Genomic DNA, 19,531 nt, shown 5'->3' with positions numbered 1-19,531 from the left:
CAGCCTCGCAGACGCAGCACACACCAAAAGCGACCTGACCGCAACGGACTCCGAGTCTGTCGAACCTCTGAGCCGACGACCATCCCCTCCAGCACAGCTTCTCTGAGCACCATCCTCTGCCGAGCGTATTAAAAAGGCCCCGCCAACGGCCATCGGCAACGCGACCCCAAGGACTGGGGGCCTGTTCTTCCCAGCAGAGTCCCGAACCTCACAGCAGCGAAGAAGGTCTTCCTGGAGATTTCCCGATGTTCCTCCGTGCTCCCATGTCAGTTTTCAATCGATTATGATTGCGCACGGCACCCCACTTAACAAATAACAGATAATCAGCTCCGGAGTGGCCGCTGCAAGCTGTGTCGCGTCGCCATCTTTATACAGATGAGAACAAGATTCCCAATTGGTAGGTTGCCTCCTGGATGCCAGGGTTTGGGTCATCTCAGATAGAGTCGTCAGGATTCTTAAGTGGGAGAGTGAGCAGCCAGAGGTTGTGGTCCATGTAGGTACCAATAACATTGTTAGGAAGAGTGACGAAGTTCTGCGAAGTGAGTTCTTGGAGTTAGGTGCTAAGTTAAAGTACAGGACCTCCATGGTTGTGATTGCAGGATTGCTATCCATGTCACATGCTAGTGAGCCCAAAATAGGAACATCATACAGTTTAACACATGGCCAAAGAGTTGGTGTATGAGGGAGGGCATAAGATTTTTGGATCATTGGCTGTCTTCCAAGGGAAGTGGGACCTGAACTGGAAAGGGACTAATATCCTAGCAGGAAGGTTTGGTAGTGCTGTATGGGCAGGATTAAACTAGAGTTGCAGAGGATGGGAACCAGAGTGTCAGAACAGATACTGGAGAAGTTATGGTGACATATTATTAAGACCTCAGACAAAGTCAAGAATCAGAAGGTTGAGCATGGTCCACCTAATGTTCTGAGCTGCGTATATTTCAATGTAAGAAGTATCGTAGGGAAGGTAGATGAGCCCAGGATGGATCAACACATGGAATTATGATATTGGAGCCATTAGTGAGACTTGGTTGCAGAAGGGGAAGGACTGTCAGCTCAATATTCCAAGGTTCCATTGTTTTTTATGCGACAGAGCATTAAAGGGGGAGAGGTAGCATTACTAGTTAGGGAAACTTGTGATTGTGTACAGTCAGGACAGACTGGAGAACCATCTCCCACCATCATCCATCTCCCACCCCCCATCCTCATCACATTCTGCAGGGGTTGTATTGAGAGCGTCCTGAGCAACTGCATCACTGCCTGGTTCGGAAATTGCACCATCTCGGATCGCAAGACCCTGCAGCGGGTAGTGAGGTCAGCTGAGAAGATCATCGGGGTCTCTCTTCCCGCCATCACGGACATTTACACTACACGCTGCATCCGCAAAGGAAACAGCATTATGAAGGACCCCATACACCCCTCATACAATCTCTTCTCCCTCCTGCCGTCTGGGAAAAGGCTCCGAAGCATTCGGGCTCTTATGACCAGACTATATAACAATTTCTTACCCCAAGCTATCAGACTCCTCAATACCCGAAGCTTGGACTGACACCTTGCCCTACTGTCCTGTTTATTATTTATTGTAATGTCTGCACTGTTTTTGTGCACTTTATGCAGTCCAGTGTAGGTCTGTAGTATAGCTTCCTCTTTTTTTTATTACTTAGTTCATTCTAGTTTTTTGCACTGTGTCATGTAAACAATGATCCTGAAAAATGTTGTCTCATTTTTACTATGCACTGTACCAGCAGTTATGGTCGAAATGACAATAAAAGTTGACGACTTGATTAATGAGTGAAACTGAGGAATCAGAAAGGTATGACCATGTTAGTTGGGCTATATTATAGACCATCCAATAGTCCAAGGGATTCAGAGGAACAAATTTGTAGAGGCCCATCTTTGCCAAGCCCTACTACTCAGATGACCGCTCTGCTAGGCAGTGTCTCCTCTTTGTCCTGGAACCTTCTCAGTGGCCTTGCATGATGCCAAGCTACAGCATCTGCTTCTCCCAATCGAATCTCCCGCTGAAAGAAACTCTTTGCTTTTTAAACCTTGCACGATGACAAGCTACTGCATCTGCGCACTTCTCCCAACTGAATCTCAACAAGGTTGATGTCAAGATGTTGTTGAGAAAGATGTCAACAAGGTTGAAAGAGTACAGAGAAAATGTTACAGGGACTGGAGGTCATGAGTTATAAGGAAGGATTAAACAAGTTAGGTCTGTATTCCTTGGGATGTAGAAGATTGAGGGGTGATTTGATAGAGGTATATAAAATTGAGGGGTATAAATGCAATCATGCTTTTTCCACTGAAGTTGGGTAGGACTACAACTGGGATAAAGGTGAAAGGTGAAATGTTTTAAGGGGAACATGAGGGAAAACAGCAGTGTGGAATGAGCTGCCAATGCAAGTGGTGCATGCAAGCTCGATTTAATGTTTAAGAGAAGTTTAGGAGAACCCTGCTGGCAGCCAATGGGGTAACATCTTTTTAAATTTGCTGCTATCTTACCTATCTTTTTATTTCCTACTACCAGTTTTTTGAAACCTTATTATAAATCTTAATATTGCTCTAATATGTCTTTGAGAAAGACGAAAGCCTCTGCAAAAGAAAAAGAAGACTCCAACTACTTTGGAATCAATTGGAGAGTTCCTTAAAAAGCAAAGAACTCTCTGAGGAATTTCAACATCTTAATGTCAAGTTGGACGCTATTCAACAAACTTTAATCAAACATGAAAAGCAAATTAAAGAGAATAAAGAAGCTTTGTCGTTACTGGAAGCAGACTTAGAAGACATGAGTAAGTGTTGCAAAAAATTATCATTATCTAATGAAAAATTAACAAAGAAGATTACCAACCTGAGAAGTAGAAGGAACGATCTACGTATTCTGGGTCTTGAAGAATCAATTGAAGGTGCCCACCCCATGGAGTTCTTTGCAAGTTTTTTTGAAGCAGCTATTCCCTGATTTATTGCCGTCTGTCCCTAAGTTGGACAGCGCCCATCAATCACTGCTCCCCAAACCAAAGGCAGGAGAGCGTCCCAGGTCAGTCATGTTTTCATGAATTTCACACTAAGGAGCTTTTAATCCAACATACCTGTCGAGTTGGAATGATTGATTTCAATGGGAAGATAATTAGATTCGTGGAAGATTGTACACCGGAGGTTATGGCTGAACATGTCATGTATAAAGAGGTCATATCGCTGCTTTATAAGAAAGGGTTTAAGCCCTCCCTTTGTTTCCCCACACATCTTAGAATCGTTTTGAAAAATGGTGAGTGGAAATGGCTGGGGTCGGTTAAACTTGCACAAAAGTTTTTGGAAGCAGAAGATTAATTGCGTTATGTTTCTTACAAGAGCAATTACCTTTTTAATGTTGGACAGAATAAGTTTTTAATAAACACGTTTTGACCGTTTATATATTTTTTTAGATATTTGATATTTTTTACTATTCTTTTTTGTGAGTTTTTTTATATCTATATTTCTTTTGAAATTGTTAAAATGAATTCTCTTATGTTTTGGATTTTTGATCTAAGTTTTTTCTCTGTTTTGTCTGGGTAGGAACATAACCACAAATGTTTTTGGAGTTTTGCCAGCAGGATTCCTTGGGGAGGGTTGTTTTCAGGGTTAGCATGCCTGTTGTCCTTTGGCCAGCTTTTTTGGCTTTGGGAAGGGGAGGGGTGGGGTTTCTTTTTTTCTTTATTTTCTGGAAGCTGGGTTGGGATACCATCCAAATTTTCTGTTTGAGTACCTTATTTTATGGTCTGTCTTTTGGATTTAATAATTTATGCTCAGATCTCTTAACTTTTTTGTTAATTAGAATTTAAAATGGAGCAAAATATTACTTAGTTTTAATGTGAAAGGGTTAAATCATCCTGTGGAACGGAGTAAGATCTTTGCTTATATTAAAAAGTTAAGGGCCCCCATTATTTTTCTACAAGAAATGGGTGTACGTAGCTGTGATAATGAATGCCTTTTTAATCGGTGGGGGGGGGGGGATCTACAATTTCATTCTTCATTCAGAGCAAAATCTCGAGGAGTCTTGATTTTTATAGATAATACAATTTCTTTTGTTCAACACAAGGTTGTCTGTGACTCTAATGGGCGATTTGTCATAGTGTCAGGGAAACTAGATAATAAATTAATTGTATTTGCTAATGTGTAAATACAATGTGGATGACCCAGGATTTTTTGAGCGTTTCTTTTCATTCTTGCCAGATTTGAGGTTTTATTCTTTAGTGATGGGAGGAGATTTTAATTGTTGGCTAGACCCAGTATTAGATCGTTCTTCTCTTAAATTAGCCACACCTAATAAATCAGCTTTATTTATTAAATCCTTTCGAATGAAATATGATACTGTTGATGTCTGGTGTTTTCTTCACCCAGCAGAAAGGGAGTATTCATTCTTCTCTCATGTCCATCATTCCTATACTAGGATTGATTATTTTTTTTATTGATAGTCAAATGATTCCATTAGTTCGATCCATTGAATATAAAGTAATAGCTGTGTCCGACTGTATTTCTATCTTTAAATCTTCCTGGTTTCACTCATATGAACAGATCCTGGTGTTTTAATTCAACTGCATTATCTGATAAGGACTTTCTAAAATTTCTGAAGAATCAAATTACTCTTTTGAAGAAAATGCGTTGGAAGAGACTTATAGTCTTATTATTTGGGATGCTTTTAAGGCATATATCAGAGGACAAATTATCTCTTATAATGCATATTAAGAAAAAAGCTAATAAAGAGAGAACTGATTTAGTTAATCAATTAAAACAATTAGACCAGAAATATGCTTTGGCACCAGACCCTGAACTATACAAAAGACGTATTGAAATTAAAACTAAATACGATCTTCTTATATCCAATTGAAAACCAACTTTTAAAAGATAGAAGCCAATTCTATATACATGGAGAAAAAAACGGTAAACTATTGGCTAATCAATTGAAGACCTTTACAGCTAAATGGCAAATTGAAGAAATTTGTAAAACCAATGGTGATGTGACAACTGACCATTTTGAAATAAATGACACTTTTAGAGAATTTTATTCTAAATTGTATAGTTCTGATTCAGTTAAAGATAATACTGCAATGAACAATTTTTTTAGACCAATTAAATATTCCTGGACTTTCGATTGATAATTGAAAGCAGTTGGATCAACCTATTTCTCAGGAGGAAATCACTGAGGCTATACGCTCATTGCATCCTGGGAAATCTTCAGGACCTGACAGATTCTCTGGAGAATTTTATAAGGCTTTTTCTTCATTGCTTATACCTTATTTATGTTCTATCCTTACTGAGTCCTTCAAGGTCAGTAGGTTGCCACAGTCTTTTTATGAAGCTTCCACTTCACTTATTCTTAAAAAAAAAACCCCCACTGAATGCTCTTCATGTAGACCAATCTCTTTACTCAATGTTGATGCTAAGATCCTATCTAAAGTTTTGGCCTGTAGACTCAAAAATATTATACCTTCTATAATATCAGATGATCAGACAGGATTTATTAAAAATAGATATTCCTATTTTAATATATGGCAACTGTTAAATGTTATCCATTCCCCATCCAAGGAAATATCAGAATGTATGATTTCACTGGATGCGGAGAAGGCTTTTGATCGAGTTGAATGGAATTACCTATTTAAAACCTTAGAAAAATTTAATTTTGGGCCCAATTTTATCCATTGGATTAAATTACTTTATTTATCTCCCTCGCCTCGGGTCCTTGCTAATTTTCAGATTTCTAAGCCAATTAAACTCCAACGTGGAACCAGACAAGGATGTGCGCTGAGTCCTTTGCTTTTTGATTTGGCATTAGAACCTTTAGCAATTGCCTTTTGAGAGTCTAAAGATACCACCGGAAATAGGAAAGGTACTATTCATAAAGTCTCGCTTTATGCTGATGACCTATTGCTTTTCATATCTAATGTTACTACTTCTTTACCCTCTATGTTTCGTTTACTGACTAATTTTAGTCAGTTTTCAGGATATAAATTTATATAAGAGTGAATTGTTTCCCTTAAACAATTTGATACTAACCTTCCTTTTAAAATTGTAAGAAAACAATTTACATACTTGGGTGTAACAATCACTAAGAATTACAAAGATCTATTCAAAGAAATTTTTTTTAACCTTTATGAATTATGTGAAAAAGACTTTCTAATTGGTTGCCTCTCTCTTTATCATTGATTGGTCGAATTAATTCTATTAAAATAGGTATTTTACCTAAATTTACATACCTCTTTCAAGCCATACCTATTTGTAGTCCTGTCTTTTTCCGATTCTCTAGATTCGATTCTTTCTTCCTATATATGGAAGAACAGAAAACCCCGATTAAATAAAGCCCACCTTCAAAAAAGCAAACGGCCCTGCTTTACCCAATTTTAGGTTATATTACTGGGCAATTAACATACAAAATCTTATGTTCTGGTTATATTAATTGTGAGGATTATCCATTATGGTTTTTTTTGGAAGCCAATTCTGTTATGAAATTTTCTATTATTTTTCTTGGATCCTCTCTTCCTTTATCTGTAAATAAATTAACTGACAGTTTGGTGGTTAAACACACTTTGAGGATCTGGCTACAGTTTAGAAAACATTTTGGTTTATTGAGATTCTCTCTTTCCAGTCCTATTTTTTCTAATTTTTTTAAACTATCTATGACCGATCTGTTTGTTGGAGGGAATCTTTCTTCTTTTGAGCAGCTTTCAGTGAAATATAACCTATCAAATACCCACTTTTTTCGTTATCTACGTTAGAGATTTTTTCAGATCTAAACTACATACATTTCCTACTAGCCTGGATAAGAACATAATAGATGTAATTTTTAATTTGAAACCTTTTGAAAATGGCTCTATATCTTTTATTTATGGTCTGTTGTCGGGATTGAGAATGGCTCCTTTAGATAAAATTTAAAAAGATTGGGAAAAGGATTTACAGACTTCATTATCTGATGAGACATGGAGGGTTATTTTCAAAATGGTTAATTCTTCATCATTATGTGCCCGTCATTCCCTCTTACCATTTAAAGTAGTACATAGGGCTCATATGTCTAAAGACAAGCTCTCTCGTTATGTTGCAGATATATCTCCTTACTGTAACAGATGTAATAATGGAGAGGCTTCATTAATTCATATGTTTTGGTCATGTTCAAGCCTTGAAAAATATTGGAAAGATGTATTTCAAACTTTTCCTGTACTTTTTAAAGTTAGTTTTAAGTCCAATCCTTTGACTGTCTTATTTGGTATTGTTGAGGAAAGAGTTATAATTTTGGAGCCTTTGGGGGTACTGGCTTTTATTTCTCTTGCTTAAATGGAAGGAGGTTGCCTCCCGCCCCTACACATGCTCAATGGTTATGTGATGTTATGTCATGTTTAAATCTAGAGAAGATTCGTTGTTCGATTTCTGATTCTAACCAAGATTTTCAAACATTATGGGGACCCTTTCTGAACAATTTTTAAAAATCTTTGAATTCTTGTTAAAATATAGATCTGGGCTATTATTATAAAACACTATAACCGTATAACAATTACAGCACGGAAACAGGCCATCTTGGCTCTTCTAGTCCGTGCCGAATGCTTACTCTCACCTGGTCCCACCTACCTGCACTCAGCCCATAACCCTCCATTCCTTTCCTGTCCATATACCTATCCAATTTTTTTTTTTTAATGACAAAATCGAACCTGCCTCTACCACTTCTACTGGAAGCTCGTTCCACACAGCTACCACTTTCTGAGTTAAGAAATTCCCCTTCGTGTTACCCTTAAACTTTTTCCCCCTAACTCTCAACTCATGTCCTCTTGTTTGAATCTCCCCTACTCTCAATGGAAAAAGCCCTTCCACGTCAACTCTATCTATTCCCCTCATAATTTTAAATACCTCTATCAAGTCCCCCCTCAACCTTCTACACTCCAAAGAATAAAGACCTAACTTGTTCAACCTTTCTCTGTAACTTAGGTGCTGAAACCCAGGTAACATTCTGGTAAATCTCCTCTGTACTCTCTCTATTTTGTTGATATCTTTCCTATAATTTGGTGACCAGAACTGTACACAATACTCCAAATTTGGCCTCACCAATGCCTTGTACAATTTTGACATTACATCCCAACTCCTATACTCAATGCTCTGATTTATAAAGGCCAACATACCAAAAGCTTTCTTCACCACCCTATCCACATAAGATTCCACCTTCAGGGAACTATGCACCATTATCCCTAGATCACTTTGTTCTACTGCACTCCTCAATGCCCTACCATTTACCATGTATGTCCTATTTTGATTATTCCTACCACAATGTAGCACCACACACTTATCAGCACTATATACTCTTATTTTCCTCTTGTTTTTGTTACCAACCAGCTTTGTCTTTGTAGGGGGTGTAGATTTTATTTTACCAGCAGTATGGGATACCATGATTGTATAAGTGTGATTTATATACAGTGTATTTTGTGCTATCTTATTTTGATTTATAATAAGTATCCTTATGAATTCTGTATTTGTGTATATGAAACAATAAAAGTACTGGAAAAAGAAAAGAAAAGAGAAGTTTAGATAGGTACGTGATGGGTGGAGTATGGAGGGCTATAGTCTATATTTTTTTAAAAAAGGGGGGGGGGAGAGAAAAACCGGGGAATTATAGACCGGTTAGCCTGACATCGGAGATGGGGAAAATACTAGAGTCCGTTATCAAAGATGTGATAACAGCACATTTGGAAAGCGGTGAAATCATCGGACAAAGTCAGCATGGATTTGTGAAAGGAAAATCATGTCTGACGAATCTTATAGAATTTTTTGAAGATGTAACTAGTAGAGTGGATAGGGGAGAGCCAGTGGATGTGGTATATTTGGATTTTCAAAAGGCTTTTGACAAGGTCCCACACAGGAGATTAGTGTGCAAACTTAAAGCACACGGTATTGGGGGTATGGTATTGATGTGGATAGAGAATTGGTTGGCAGACAGGAAGCAAAGAGTGGGAGTAAATGGGGCCTTTTCAGTATGGCAGGCAGTGACTAGTGGGGTACCGCAAGACTCAGTGCTGGGACCCCAGTTGTTTACAATATATATTAATGATTTAGATGAGGGAATTAAATGCAGCATCTCCAAGTTTGCGGATGATACAAAGCTGGGCGGTGGTGTTAGCTGTGAGGAGGATGCTAAGAGGATGCAGGATGACTTGGATAGGTTAGGTGAGTGGGCAAATTCATGGCAGATGCCATTTAATGTGGATAAATGTGAGGTTATCCACTTTGGTTGCAAGAACAGGAAAACAGATTATTTTCTGAATCTAAACACAAAAATACGACTGCAGATGCTGTGGATCAAAGAATATGAACACCTTCCAGTGTTGTGTTCGTATTCTTATTTTCTGAATGGTAGCCAATTAGGAAAAGGGGAGGTGCAGCGAGACCTGGGTGTCATTCTACGCCAGTCATTGAAAGTGGGCATGCAGGTACAGCAGGCAGTGAAAAAGGCAAATGGTATGTTGGCATTCATAGCAAAAGGATTCGAGTACAGGAGGTGCTACTGCAGTTGTATAAGGCCTTAGTGAGACCGCACCTAGAGTATTGTGAGCAGTTTTGGTCCCCTAATCTGAGGAAAGACATTCTTGCCATAGAGGGAGTACAAAGAGGGTTCACCAGATTGATTCCTGGGATGGCAGGACTTTCATATGAAGAAAGATTGGATCGACTAGGCTTATACTCACTGGAATTTAGAAGATTGAGGGGGGATCTTATTGAAACGTATAAAATTCTAAAGGGATTAGACAGGCTAGATGCAGGAAGATTGTTTCCAATGTTGGGGAAGTCCAGAACGAGGGGTCACAGTTTAAGGATAAAGGGGAAGCCTTTTAGGACCGAGATGAGGAGAAACTTCTTCACACAGAGAGTGGTGAATCTGTGGAATTCTCTGCCACAGGAAACAATTGAGGCCGGTTCATTGGCTACATTTAAGAGGAAGTTAGATATGGCCCTTGTGGCTAAAGGGATCGGGGGTATGGAGAGAAAGCAGATACAGGGTTTTGAGTTGGATGATCAGCCATGATCATACTGAATGGCGGTGCAGGCTCGAAGGGCCAAATGGCCTACTCCTGCACCTATTTTCTATGTTTCTATGTGAAGGTCGATGGGACTAGGCATATTAAATGGTTCGGTACAGACGTGCTTAGCTGATGGGTCTGTTTCTGTGTTGTAGTTTACTGATTCTGACTCTAATGGAAGCTATGTGAATTGAACAAAAAGTGTTTGAACTGTGTGTCCTATCAATCTTCAAGCAGCTCAGGGAGAATGCATGAACAAATTTGTGAATGAATTTAGGATCAGAAGAAGATGCAGAAAGTAGCAAGCTCAGCCAGCTTCATCATGGGCACTGGCCTCCCTAGCATTGAGGGCACCTTCAAAAGGCAATGCTTCAGAAAAGCTGCATCCATCGTTAAGGACCCCCATTACCCAGAACATGCCCTCTTCTCATTGCTGCCATCAAGGATGAGGTACAGGAGCCTGAAATCCGACACTTAACATTTCAGGGACACCTTCCCCTCTGCCATCAGTTTACTAAATGAACAATGAATCTTTGTACACAACTTCAGATTTTTTTCTTTCTTTGCTCTCTTTGTGCTAACATAGCTCTTAATGTAATTTATATTATTGTCTTACAATATACTGCTACTGCAAAACAACTAATTTCATGATATAAGTCAGTGACATTAAACCTGATTCTAACAAGAAAAGTACTGCTAGTAATAATAAGTGATCTCAATTTAATAGGGAGGAGGTATTACCTTGAGCATATTGTCAGAATCCAGAGGATATGAATGTGAAGTAAACATTAGTTTGTTTGGAGGAACACACACAAAATGCTGGAGGAAGTCAGGCAGGCATTGATGGAGGGGTATAAATTTCTTTACTTTGTGTGTTGTACTGGATTTCCAGCATCTGCTGAATCCCTTGTGTTATTATTAGTTTGATTGGAATTGATGGATGAAGACTTTTTTTGTTTATTATTTAGATAAACTGGCACTGCCTGACAGGGTAGTAGTGGTAGAAATATTTAAGTTTTTTTTTAAATTCCTGAATGTGTGCATGGGGAAACTAGTCTGCAGAGGCTCATGGACCTTGTGTGGAATATGGGATTAGGCTGGGCTGCAGACACCAGAGGATGCCTTCTGTGTGGTAAATTTTATAGGGTTCTGCCATCTCCCTCTAACTTCCTTCAGAAAAGAGGCTGCTAAGTTTTCCACTGTTAATATTCTCTATCCCACTTTTGGCCAGACACCTAAATAAACCAACAACAGAGTTCATGAGCCCTAAATCCATAGCAACTTAAATAGACTGACATAAGATGGGTAATTGCTTTTTAATTATTCTTATTCTGTCTATCAGTATCATCACCTACCCCATTACTTTCCTATGTTTTCATGTTGATAGCATCCTGTGTCCGTTCATTTACTAGAGCTGTGTCCTCTGCTTCCCTAAAATCACCTTGATTTCTGATTGCCTGTTTTCAACAAAACTAGAGACTACCAAAAATTGAGTTTGTGTTTATAAATAACTGGATCTATGCTTTTACTGGGTAAAATGGCATGGCTTAGGCTCATGGTGTGAAAATCCGTGTTGTGGAAAGCAGCAATACATAGAACAATGTTTGAAAATTGTTTCTTATTCTTTTTACTACTTGCAGCTTTATTAACAACATCTGTGTTACAGTTCGCCCTTCTTTTATGTTCTCTACCAAAATGCTTGCTGGATTGCCTGGGACAGCTTAAGACCATAAGATATAACAGCAGAATTAGGCCATTGGCCCATTGAGTGTGCTCTGCCATTTCATTATGGCTGATCCAGTTTTCCTTTCAGCCCCAATCTCCTGCCTTCTTCCTGTATCCCTTCATGCCCTGACCAATCAAGAATCTACCAACCTCTGCCTTGAATATACATAAATGCTTGGCCTCCACAGATACCTATGGCAAAGAATTCCACAGATTCACTGCTCTCTGGCTAAAGAAATTCCTCCTCATCTCTGTTCTAAAAGGATAGCCTTCTATTCTCAGGCTGTGTCCTCTAGTCTTAGATTCTCCCACCATAGGAAACATCCTCTTCACATCCACACTATCAGGGCCTTTCAGCATTCGATAGGTTTCAATGAGGTCATCCCTCATTCTTCTGAATTCTAGTGAATACAGGCCCAGAGCAATTAGATGTTCTTCATATGGCAAGCCATTCAATCCTGGAATCATTTTCATGAACCTCCTTTGAACCCTCTCCAGTTCCAGCACATTGCTTTCTAAGGAGCCCGAAACTGCTGTCAATACTCCAAATGAGCCTTTATAAAATTTCAACATTACATGTGAATTCCGCTATCCTTAAAATCACCTGAAAAGACATGGATCGAATGTTTTATCTGAAAATTGATGTTGTGGTGTCATACTAAGTCAATGGTAGAAAGATCAAATTGCTTTGATTAAAGAAAAGTGACAATGGACAGCCAGAGATGTTTCCCCAGGGTGGAAATGGCTAATATGAAGGGCATACTTTAAAGGTGATTGGAGGAAAGTATAGAAAGAAATGCCAGTCGTAAGTTTTTTTTACACAGTGGTAGGTCCATGGAACGTGCTGCCAGGGGTGGTGGTAAAGGCAAATATATCAGGGATACTTAAGAAACTCTTATGTAGGCACATGGATGATAGAAAAATAGAGGGTTATGTGGGAGGGAAGGGTTCAGTTGATCTTGGAGTAGATTAAACGGCACAACATCATGGTCTGAAGGACCTGTATTGTGTTGTAATATTCTATGTTCTAAGTGTGGTTAAATGTTAATTGGCATTCATTTTTGTATAGGTGTATGTTGCACATGTATTACATTTATTGGAATCATTAGCCATAATCATATTTGATTCCTACTTAGAATTTCGTTACACCACTGTTTGAATTATGCATCTCTTTGACAGGTGGACAGAACTTGCTGCAATGCTGGAGGCTAGGAAGAACCATGGATTAGTTTTTGTAAATGACAGAATCTATGCTGTTGGTGGACAAAATGGACTTGGTATGGATACTCAATTTATACCACTGTCTCTATTAACAGACCAAATATACACTCAGTGGCTACTTCATTAGGTACACCTACTTAAGGTGAATATCTAATCAGCCAATCACATGGCAATAGCTCAGTGCATAAAAGCATGCAGACATGGTCAAGAGGTTCAGATGTTGTTCAGACCAAAATCAGAATGGGGAAGAAATGTGATCTAAGCGAATTTGACCACGGAATGAATGTTAATGCGAGACGGGGTGGTTTGAGTCTCTCAGAAGCTGCTGATCTTCTGGGATTTTAACATACCACAATCTTTGGAGTTTACAGAGAACGGAGTGGACAAAAAAGACAATCCAGTGAGCAGCAATTCTGTGGGTGAAAACGCCTTGTTAATGAGAAGTCAGAGAAGAATGGCCAGACTGGTTCAAGCTGACAGGAAGGCAACAGAATCTCAAATAACCATGTGTTACAACAGTGGTGTGCAGAAGATCATCTCTAAATGCACAACATGTCAAACCTGGAAGTGGTAGGACTACAAACTACATACACTCAGTGGCCATTTTATTAGGAACAGGAGGAGTCTAATAAAGTGGCTACTGAATGTACTTGTGTTTAGTCCATCCTTACACTGAATCTCATTGATAGTGTCTGCTACATGTGGCTGGCTGTTCTGAAGGTATCCTGATTATTTCCACTTGTTCTTTCATGGCAAGTTTCACACTATTGCAAGGTTTTGGTCCTCCTGTGCCGTCCAACTGTTGTGTTGATTGCATGTCAGTTAGTAAGTGCCAGTCAATTTCCTTTTTCTTACCCTTCATTTAAAATCAACTTTGGATGAAGTTAAGCAAAATGTGATATTACTGTCTTAACTCTTATGAAGGTTTGTTGGGTATATTTGAAATGAAGTAACAAGTCCTCTTGATCATCACAGCAGCAGGCCCTACACCCTTTTTACTTAAATCTGATGCTTTCAGATGATTTCAAGTCCCTTTGTAAGACATAGGAGCAGAATGGGCTATTTATGCCCATCGAGTATGCACCACCATTCAATCAAGGCTGATCCTTTTCTTCCTCTCCTTAGCCCCACTCCCCAGCCCTCACTTGCACACTTTGATGCTGTGCCCAATCAAGAATCTATCACTCTCTGCCTTAAATACAGCCAATAACCTGGCCTCCACCTCGCCCTGTGGTAACAAATTCCACAAATTCATCACCGTATGGCTAAAGAAATTTCTCTGCATCTGTTTTAAATAGACACCCCTCTATCCTGAGGCTGTGCTCTCTTGCTCTAGACTCCCCCACAATGGGTAACATCCTTTTCACATCTACTCTAGGCCTTTCAACATTTGAAAGGTTTCAATGACATACCCCCTCGTCCTTCTAAATTCCAGCGAGTGAAGACCCAGAGCCATCAAATGTTCCTCATATGATAACCCTTTCATTCCTGGAATCATTCTTGTGAGCCTCCTCTGAACCGTCTCCATTGCCAGCACGTCTTTTCTTAGATGAGCAACCCAAAGCTGTTCACAATACTTGAGGTGAGGCCTCACCAGTGTCTTATAAAGCCTCAGCATTGCATCCCTACTCTAGACCTCTTGAAATGAACACAAACATTACATTTGTCTTCCTCACCACTGACTCTACCTGCAAGTTAACCTTTTGGATGTTCTGTACAAGGACTCCCAAGTCCCTTTGCATCTCAGGTTTTGGGATTTTCTCCCCATTTAGAAAATAGTCTGCAATTTATTTCTACTACAAAAGTGCATGACCATGCATTTTCGTACATTGTATTTCATTAGCCACTTTCATGTCCATTCTCCTAATCTGTCGAAGTCCTGTAGCCTAGCTGTTTCATCAACACTACCTGCCCCTCCACCAATCTTCGCATCATCTGCAAACTTGGCAACAAGGCCATCTATTCCATCATATAAATCATACACAGTATAAAAGAAGCGGCCCAAATGCTGAACCCTGCGGAACATTACTAGTCACTGGCAGCCAACCAGAAAAGGATCCTTTTATTCCCAGTCGCTGCTTCCTACCAATGGCCAATGATCTAACCATGTTAGTAACTTCCCTGTAATACCATGGGCTCTTAACTTGGTAAGTAACCTCATGTGTGCCACCTTTACAAAGGCCTTCTGGAAGTCCAAATACACAACATCCACTGCATCCTACTTAATAATTTCCTCAAAGAATTCCAACAAGTTTGTCAGGCAAGATTTTCCCTTAAGGAAACTGCTGATTTTTGTCCTGTGTTCTAGATGCCAATTAACCTGTGCAATAAAATGATACACAACTCAATCCCTGAAACTCAGGAATGACAGCTTATGTTGTTTTCAAATGTTGGATTTCTGCAACAGGAAAAAATGCAAAACTATATAAAACGAAAGTCAGAAAATGTATTCAAAGTACAGTACTGTGCAAAAGTCTTGGGTACCATGACTAAGACCTTTGCACAGTACTTTATATATAGTTCCAAATAGATGATAAAAGATTTGTTCAGCAAGGAATGTTCAGTTCTTTTTTTCCTCTTCAGGTGGTCTGGATTCCATAGAATATTATGATATTAAAACGAATGACTGGAAAATGGTATCAACGATGCCTTGGAAAGGGGTAACAGTTAAATGTGCAGCAGTAGGCTCCATTATCTATGTCTTGGCTGGTTTCCAAGGTGTAGGCCGGTTAGGTCACATTTTGGAATATAACACAGAGACTGACAAATGGACAACAAACTCCAAGGTCCGTGCTTTCCCAGTAACCAGTTGTCTTATATGTGTTGTGGACACGTGTGGTGCAAATGAAGAAAAACTTGAAACTTGAAGGAAATATATCACTGGAGATACCAGGATGATGTCTGTACTGTCAGATCACACTGACATGAACTAATATATGATTTTATTTTCTAATTTAATGTCTTTTGAGATGTATTCAAAATAATACCAGTATTCAGGATTATTTCTTAAGAATTATTAAAAGCTGTTTGCCTAAGCTTTTTGAATTTTGTTTTAATTGCTTATAATGTTAAAATATTTCTGAGAAATACTGTGGAGGGGAAGGAAGGATTATTTTATACAGTGTTGATTTCTGATTAAAACGTGGAAATCTAGAAATTATTATTGGCAGTAGTAGCCAAACACAATTAGGGGTTCCTTTGCCATAAAGTTTTGAATGTTTTAGCTCGGGAGCAATCTTGTGTGCCCTTCAAGTCAACAGCAATGAGTTTCAACTTTCTTCACTTTTCTAATATTTTTCTTAAATTACAGCAATCTCTTGGAAAAATAAAAAAAAAAGAAATATCTGTGGACTTTTAGTTTAAAATGTTTTAAAGTTTGAAGTCTGTATTTTGAATAGTGAGAATTAATTTATGCAATGAAGCATGTGTGATAATAATGCTCGATCATCACTTTTTGAAAAACGTAATTTCCAGTTAGAAAAATAAGGTGGCATCTTATGAAGCTGATAGACTTGCCATCCATTAATGGCAAAGTACAGAAGGAGAGGATCTAAGATTTGCCATTCCTTGATGCTTGTGTTCTTTTTGTACAATTTTGTATTCAGTTTCTGCTGAACAGTCAGTTTGAAAGTGTTGAATTATAGCCACAGTTTGATTAAACATGCTGTGTATGTCCCTGAATTTAGATGAAGGGATGACAAAAATTATAGTTTCCTTGTATCCATTTTACTTTCTCAAAACTACCTGCTCCTCTGCCTATCTTCATATTATCTGCAAACTTTGCAACAAAGCCATCAATTCCATCATCCAAATCATTGACGTATAATGTAAAAAGAATCGGTCTCATACAGACCCCTGTGGAACACTACTAGTGACCATCAGTCAACCAAACAAGGCTCCCTTTATTCCCTCTCTTTGTCTCCTGCCATTCAGTCACTGCTTTATCAGTGCTAGAATCTTTTCTGTAATACCATAAGCTTGTAGCTTGTTATGCAGATGTGGCACCTTGTAAAAGGCCTTATGAAAATTCAAATGCACAGCATCAATCGATGGATGATTATATGGAGAATTGAAGCATCAAAGGTATTTAGAACTGAGGTTCACAGTTTGAGAGTAAGGGGTCAGCAATTCAAAACTGGAATCCTTTTTAAAAACGTGTTCACACAGGAGGTAGTAAATGTTTGCATGTTGGTATGATAATTTAAATATTCTGAGACATTCTGCAAGTGAGAGCACAGTAAATTTACACTTATTTAGAATTGATATTTATCCAACTTGCTTGTGCCTTTTATTTAGCTAGTTAAAACAATATAGTGCATTAATTGTCCATTCATCCCTCCTCACTGATGTCCCTCCTGCCACTTATCTTTGCGAGCAGAACAAGTGCTATACATACCCCTAAACCACCTCCCTGCATTTTCATTCAGGGCCCAAACAGTCCTTCCAGGTGAGGTATCCAGTGCTCCCAGTGTGTCCTGTGTATCAGTGAGACCCAGCATAGATTAGGAGAAACTTTGCCTCCATCAGAAAAAGCAGGATCTCCCAGTGGCCACTCATTTTAATTCTACTTCCCATTCCCATTCTGACATGACTATCATGATGAGGCCACACTCAGGTTGGAGGAGCAACACCTTAATATTTCATTTGGGTAGCTTCCAATCTGATGGCATGAACATTAATTTCTCAAAATTCCAGCAATTCCCACCTTTACCGTTCCCCATTCCCATTTCCCCCTCTCGCCTTATCTCCTTACCTGTCCATCACCTTCCTCTGCGCTCCTCCTCCTCCTCCTTTTCTTCCATGGCTTTCGGTCCTCTCCTATCAAATTCCCCCTTTTACTGCCCTTTATTTCTTTCAGTAATCAATTTTCCAGCTCTTTACTTCATCCTATACACCCCCCGTTACACTTATCATCTACTACCTTGTATTTCTTCCTCCCCCCAACTTTTTTACCCTGACTTTTCATAATCTTTCTCCAGTTGTGATGAAGGGCCTCAACCCGAAAAGTTGACTGTTTACTCTTTTCCTTGGATGCTGCCTGGCCCACTGAGTTCCTCCAGCCTTTTGTGTGTGTGTTGCTTGGATTTCCAGCATCTGCAGATTTTCTCTTGTTCATGCATTAATTGCCATATTTAACTGAATTTGGCACATATCAAATGATTTTCTGGTGACTAGCATTTAACTTGTAAACCATACAGTACCTTGTCAGTATTCACTTTTATATTCTTTAAAATATTAGTGTATCCAGTAGGGACTTCATATTAAAAGCTAATTATTCAAACTCCCTGTGGAGCGTTAAGAATGTCTGCTAAGGTGTAATTACTGAACGGAAACAGAACCATTAATGTTTAGTTACAACCTATGGAGTTTAAGGTCAAATGGTTTCTTTTTGTATTGTAATTAAGAATTTCATTGTTTTCAGACCCTGTGGATCTATACGTCTTCCTGAATAATTACTGTTAAGTTTCCTGATTTAAAAAAAAAAGAATTGTAGATATTAGAAGTCTAAGTTAACAGATACACAGTCAGTCAGTCTGGTAAAACTTGGGGAGGGATTATCATTTTATGTCAAAGGCCTTTCATCAGAGAAGTTTCTTCTGAACCTTCAGCTTAATATTTTTGGTTATTTCCATTTTCTGTTTTTCTTCAGTTTCATTCACTGGATGTAAGTAAACTGAGTAACTCTAAACTTCTTTCAATTTTCTGTGGATAAGTATGTAAATTTTATTTTAGAATTATAGGTGCAAATGTGCAGAATATCAAAAAATAAATGTATAATCAAGCTAATATGAAGCAAATTAAAAAACATCTATGATTAAACATACTGTAGTTGTATTTTAATTTGTTTAAAAATAAGAATTCTTGTTCCATTCAGCAATCTTAATGTAATAGAAAATTCTATTACAGTATTAACAGTGTGGATGATTAATCATAATGCCAGTTGCAGCAACTCCACCCAAATCAATGATTAATTTGGAAATGTTTTGCACAGAATGCCATCCCCAAGAAATTCACTGCTTAAAAGTGCTTTTGCGTAAATTTGACCGTGCTGACGCCAACAATTTTTTTTAAACAAGAAAATTTGCAGATGCTGGAAATCCAAGCAACACACAAAATGCTGGAGGAACTCAGCAGGCCAGACAGCATCTATGAAATAGAGTACAGTTACCAACATTTTCTGATTGTTTTTGAATCATTCTAAACACGTTTTAATAGTTGCATTTCCTTCAACATGTGGCATAAAGGAAATTACTGGAAACCTCGGGTATCAGGTAGCAACTGCAGTGGGTAGATGGGGAGCAGAGTTAAACATTTACACCAATGAAAAATGGTGGCTTATGTGGGAAGAAAGGATTAGATTGATCTTAGGGTATGTTAAAAGGTCGGCACAACATCATGGGCCAAGGGCCTGTACTATACTGTTCTACAGTATGTTGATATTTCATTAAAACTGAGAAAAGTTAGAGCAAGTTGCCAGTCAGAGATGAAGGGGAGGAGCACAGATTGTCTGTGCTTGAGTGTGCTAATATCGTACAGTATAATAACGGTTCTTTCTGGCT

At 38.7% G+C, this 19,531-nt stretch overlaps 1 protein-coding gene across 1 annotated transcript in view; it reads left to right on the top strand.

Annotated features, from left to right (window-relative positions):
• The window catches only part of klhl7 (kelch-like family member 7), a 59,261-nt gene extending 40,470 nt beyond the window's left edge, over positions 1-18,791 (top strand). The window contains exons 10-11 of the mRNA XM_073024604.1: positions 12,930-13,027; positions 15,555-18,791. Coding sequence (XP_072880705.1) covers positions 12,930-13,027; positions 15,555-15,838 — 382 coding nt within the window. The 3' untranslated portion in view covers positions 15,839-18,791. The remainder of the gene's footprint in view (positions 1-12,929; positions 13,028-15,554) is intronic.
• The last annotated feature ends 740 nt before the right edge of the window (positions 18,792-19,531 follow it).

Source organism: Hemitrygon akajei, chromosome 20 (assembly GCF_048418815.1).
Source record: "Hemitrygon akajei chromosome 20, sHemAka1.3, whole genome shotgun sequence".
Classification (NCBI taxonomy): Eukaryota; Metazoa; Chordata; class Chondrichthyes; order Myliobatiformes; family Dasyatidae; genus Hemitrygon; species Hemitrygon akajei.
Note: the sequence above shows the minus strand (reverse complement) of the source record. Positions and strands in the feature narration are given on the sequence as shown.